At 38.9% G+C, this 5,242-nt stretch overlaps 1 protein-coding gene across 1 annotated transcript in view; it reads right to left on the bottom strand.

The window, feature by feature from the left end:
- Positions 1 to 4,665, bottom strand: part of STT3A (STT3A, subunit of the oligosaccharyltransferase complex (catalytic)) — a 25,336-nt gene extending 20,671 nt beyond the window's left edge. Inside the window, exons 1-2 of the mRNA XM_006892812.1 lie at positions 4,548 to 4,665; positions 3,259 to 3,319 (exon numbers count right to left, since the gene is read on the bottom strand). Coding sequence (XP_006892874.1) covers positions 3,259 to 3,319; positions 4,548 to 4,635 — 149 coding nt within the window. The 5' untranslated portion in view covers positions 4,636 to 4,665. The remainder of the gene's footprint in view (positions 1 to 3,258; positions 3,320 to 4,547) is intronic.
- Positions 4,666 to 5,242: the final 577 nt, after the last annotated feature.

The following is a 5,242-nucleotide window of genomic DNA, read 5'->3' as shown; positions in this document are numbered from 1 at the left end:
AAAAAAAAAATCTGAGATAAAACACTTAGATTTATACATGCCAAGACAGTTGTTTAGGCCTAAATCTGTGTAACCCTTTCTCTTTAATTTCTTATTTGTTAAGAAAATGAGAAATGAAGGGGTTAAAAAAATCATTAAAAAGGTCTTAAGCTCAGGATAGTTTAACTACCAGAGAGATAAGTATGACTAGTTATATTCCTTTCCTGCCCAGTTCCCAACCACATTTGCCTCTTGGTCAGGCAAATTTTAAGGCCAAAAACACTTAAGTAGCAGACAGCATAAATCCCTGTCCTTCTGACTGTCAGTGACATATATCGTGGTAACTGTCCAGAGAGACAGATGGAGTAATGGTAATAAGCAGTTAATGTGAGTCATGGTCCTTTCGCTAATGGCAGGAGTGGATGAATGACAAAGAAGAAGTCAAAGTTAGTGGAAAAAGTTCTGAACTAAGGACTGGAGATGTAGAGTACAGATGTCACCAAACCCTGAGCAACTCACTGACACACTGGGCTTCGGTTCCATTTCCTTCTCTGCAAACTGAAGTGTTAAACTATGACTTTCATAGTCTTTTAGCTCTGTGGCTACTAAAACCAAATCAAACCTGTCACCAGTCAACTCCCACTCACTGCAACACCACAGAACACAGCAGAACCTCCCCAGGGTTTCTGAGACTGCAGGCGCCACGTCCTTCTCCATTTGGGTGGATGGTGCGTCTGAACTGCCAACTTTTCAATTAGCAGCTGACTGTTTAATCCCAGCACCACTAGCCTCTATGACCACAGATAGTCTTGCTGTCGCAGACCATCTACCTCTCGTCCAGTACAGATATGTGGATAATCTGGTAGCAAAGAAATAAGATGGAATAAATTTCCCCATTCATGAGTAAAATAGAAATTGGTTTTGGAGACCTCAAAATGAATACTCCAAAGTGCTTCCAAATGTCAACATAAACAAGTTTACATATATGTTTAAGTATTGAGCATTTAACCATAAAGTGGACATACTATTTTAAAATAGCATGATACTTCAAGAACTTGCCATTCTGAACACTTGAAATAATAAGCGTTTTATTATATATACTTTGGCATAATTTTTAAAATAATTCTGGCTCTCCAATTTTTCATTAAGTCAAACTTTAGGTAACATAACAAAGTGGTTAAGAGATTATTTCTGAAGTCAGATAATCAGATTCAAATCTCTGCTCTTCTGCTTACTGAAGGTGTTAATCTTAGATGAATTAACTTAATCCCTGTGTCTCAGTCTACTCATTTGTAAAAAAAGCCTTCTAGAGTGCCTGTCTCATAAGGTTGTAAAGATTTTGAGACAATCTTTAAAAGTGGGGAGAGAGCTTGATACAAACTAATTGCTCAGTACATGTAGCTATTATACCAGTAGGGGAACCCTGGTGGCCTAGGAAGTAAGGAGTTGTGCTGCGAACCCAAAGGCAGGCAGTTTGGATCCATGAGCTGTTCTACGGAAGAAAGATGGGCACTCTCCCCATGCAATTTACAGCCTTTGAAAACCCACTGGAGGGTCATGGGTTTGAGTCCGTTCTGACTTAATGGCAACAAGTTTTTTATACTGCTAAGGGTTTTGATGAATTTATTTAATATCATTATCTTTTTATCAAAAAACCACAATCTCCACTCAAATGTGTATCTTTATAAATTTTCCTTGATGCCTGAAAACCTAAACATTGTTGTACCATCAAGCTGACCACAACTCACAAGGACCCTGTGAGCAGCAGACCTGAACCCTGTCCTGTCCTGCACCATCCTCATCATCCCTGCTATTTTCAAACTCACTGCTCCAAACACTGTGTCAATCCATCTCCTTGAGGATCTTCCTCTCTTTCACTGACCCTCCACCTTTCCAAGCATGATGTCCACTCTTCCAAGGACTGGCCTCTCCTAACCATGTGCCCAAAGTATGGGAGGCAGAGTTTTATCCTTCTTCCCTCTAAGAAGCACCCTGGCTTCAGCTTCTCCAAGATATATTCATTTGTTTGTTTGGTAGTACCTAGGATATTCAGCACTCTTCTACAGCACTGTAACTCAAAGGCATTGACTATTCTACTGTCATCCTTAAATCAATGCCCGGCTTTTTAACGCATGGGAAGCAACTGAGAAGACCATGGTCTGGATCAGGTGCACCTTTTATCGTCAAATGATGTGGTTGTCCTTCAGTACTTTGGGGAGGTGCCTGGCCACAGACTTCCCCAATGGTACATGGTTTTTTATTTCTTTTTTCCTTGTTGTATACCATGGAATCAGATCCAACTAGCACAGGAGATTACCTCTCCTCCCCCAGTGAAGCATCTGGTGGATTTGAACTGCATGCCTTGGGATTGCAGTGCAGCTTCTTGTCACTAGGCCACCAGGGGTTTTTTTTTTAATTTCTTTACTCCTGTTGCCAAGGCTATTTATTGTGAACTCTGGCAGAATGAAACTGTTACCCACTTCCATCTTTCCTCCACCTATTATGACGTTGCTTATTTGCCCGGTGGTGAGGATTTCTGTTTTTTGATGTTGAGATGTAACTCATACAGAAGGAGCTGTAGTTTGTGACCTGCAATAAACATCTCAGGTACTCCTCGCTTTCATCAAGCAAAGCTGTCATTTGCATACTGCCAGGTGGCAAGTGATTCGTTCTCCAAATCTGATGCCACATTCTTCTTCATAGAGTCCCGTTTCAAGCATGATCTGCTCTGCAACAGACTGAATTGGTATGGAGAGAGAATATAGCCCTGATATAAACCTTTCTTCATTTTAAATGATGTAGCACTCCTTTGCTCTATTCAGACAATGGTCTCCTGGTCTAAGTTTTACATGAGCATAATTAAGTGTTTTCTATCATATAAATTGTTCAGTGGTTAAAAAACAACTAAAAAGCATGACAGGTACCTTATGTTCATGATTTGTGGGTTTTCTTTTGAGTTTTAAATACACAACAGGTTCCTTCTGCTCAGTGCCCTGATCAAGTGCAGAAACCAGTCCTCCTTTATCCAGTCCAAGTCCTGAGTGACCAGACATGCCACCAGTGCCTCTCACAGGTTTTATGAGTCTGGGAGACTCACTTGGTCTATTCCAACAGAAATATTTCCAAGAGGAAAACCATCTCAAATTAAAAAAAAAAAATTTAAAAAAGTTTTCTGAAAGCACATCTTCATCACTGAGAACTAATAAACCTTTCAATCTGAAACCCATGCACTTTAATGCCTCCAAAGGAAATGACAGCAGCCCAATTTAAGGTACTCACGGGTCAAACTCATGGATAACACTTTCAAATCTTAGGACAGCAAACAGACGAGTGGAGAAAGCTGGAAAAAACAGAAAATTTATATTTTAGTGATCATGCGTCATGATGGAACAAAGAACAAAGGGTCACTGGAAATATAAAATGATCACTGAATAAAAAGTATGTATCTACCCCTTCCCACATGGAAGAAATAAAAGAAATTTACATTCTCCTATCAATGATGTCTGAAAGCACTGGTCTTTCAATTTGCTGTTCAAAGGTAACTTGTGGTTTTTGTGATGCTAAACACTGTGACACTGATGTGTCAAATACAGTAATGGTTACCCATGGTGTACAGTGTTTGGTGGAGCTCCCTGATTAAAACAAGTTTGGAAGCAGGAGTGGCATCCATTTCTGGAATAGTTTGTCTCTGGAAACTCTATGAACTTAGAGAAATGATGAAAGTTAAACAAGTGTTCAGGTCTTTCATTCATAGTGTCGCTATGAGTCTTCTACGACTTAATGGCACTTAACAACAACATCAATTATGTCTACATTTAACTACTCACACAAAGCCTAGAGCATTACATTCTCCCACTAACACTTCACTCAACTACATGGTCATCTTATATTTATAATGACTACTCTCCCCTGAAATTATCCTTGCCCATGAAACAAGCTAAGATGTAAGACAAGCATAAATATAATTATGATCCCTGAAGAGGCAGGAATCTTAAAAAAAAGAGTAAGGTCTCAAAAATACTATGGCAAGTTCTTGAGGGAGCTCTGGTAGCCTAGTGGTAAGGAGCTGTGCTGCCAACCTGAAGGCAAACGGTTCAAATCCACTAGCTGCTCCACAGGGAAAAAAAACAGACAATCACCTACCATGCAATTTACAGCCTCTAAAAAGTCCACTGAAGTGTCACATAGGAGTTAGTTTCAACTCAATAACAACAACAAAGTAGATTCCTAAATTGAGTACAATAATTCTTTGTAATATTCAATATCCAAGGGTCCTCAGTACTTCTCTCAGCTCTTAAGAAAATAATATTAGCACAGCTAATATAATAAAAATTATATATAATAATGCCTCCCAGCCTCTTCCAGGTGATCACTAGCGCTGACTTTTACATTTCCTGTGCTGCTTTTATTTTGCCTTCATAAAATTATATTGATGAGGAATGATGAAAAGAAAGTATAACAATCTGTTAAAAAAAAAAAAGAACACGGAATTTTTTTAAAAGATCCTTCTCAGCAAATTAAACCTTTTCTCTATTCCCAAATAGAAAGAGGCCTAAGTACACACTCACATAACACAGCAGCCATTGACAGAATGAGAAGCTTCAGAAGTGTGTCCTGCTTCTCATAGGACAACCGTAGAAATCCCAGCTTAGTCATCGTGACATCAATGGGGAGCAACAGATGACACTCAACCAGCTAAAAAAGAAAACCAAGATAATATAATTGAACACTTTCTAATTCTCCAATTAAATTTCACATTTACAGTGGCAGAGAATCACAAAGAAACACGAATTAGCCAACACATGAGGTGGGGCAAGGCGCACTAATAACCAACATCTAGGAGGTCCACGTGTCAAGACTTTTAAAAACAAAGAGATTCAGGATTCATAACCGTACTGCCCACTCCCACAGTTAAACATGGAAATAGAGGGAAGAGATGCAAATAAAATAGAAGAGATTAAAAATGGAGGGAAAAATAACAAAATGGAAATCGAAAGTACTCGGAAAAAGCAAGGAAATGTATGAAAGAAAGCAAAAAATAAATAATGAGTACAGATGGGAAAGTAGAAAAAGGAAAAACAAAAGAATATCATTTCCATTCCCAAAGTTAAGTTTCAACTGACTGACTAAAAGCTTCTTTCTAATGCAAATCCCAGTGAGGCTGCTGGGTCAATAAAGGGATAGAGCTGTTTCCTAATGTAGGTCCAATCATACACTAAAAAATGAGGAGGGAGGGAGCATGCAAGGATCGTTATACTCCAAA

Source organism: Elephantulus edwardii, unplaced genomic scaffold (genome assembly GCF_000299155.1).
Source record: "Elephantulus edwardii isolate Elephantulus edwardi_28Jun2011 unplaced genomic scaffold, EleEdw1.0 scaffold00120, whole genome shotgun sequence".
NCBI classification, from domain to species: Eukaryota; Metazoa; Chordata; class Mammalia; order Macroscelidea; family Macroscelididae; genus Elephantulus; species Elephantulus edwardii.
The sequence above is the reverse complement of the archived record's forward strand: the minus strand, read 5'-3'. Positions and strand labels throughout refer to the sequence as shown.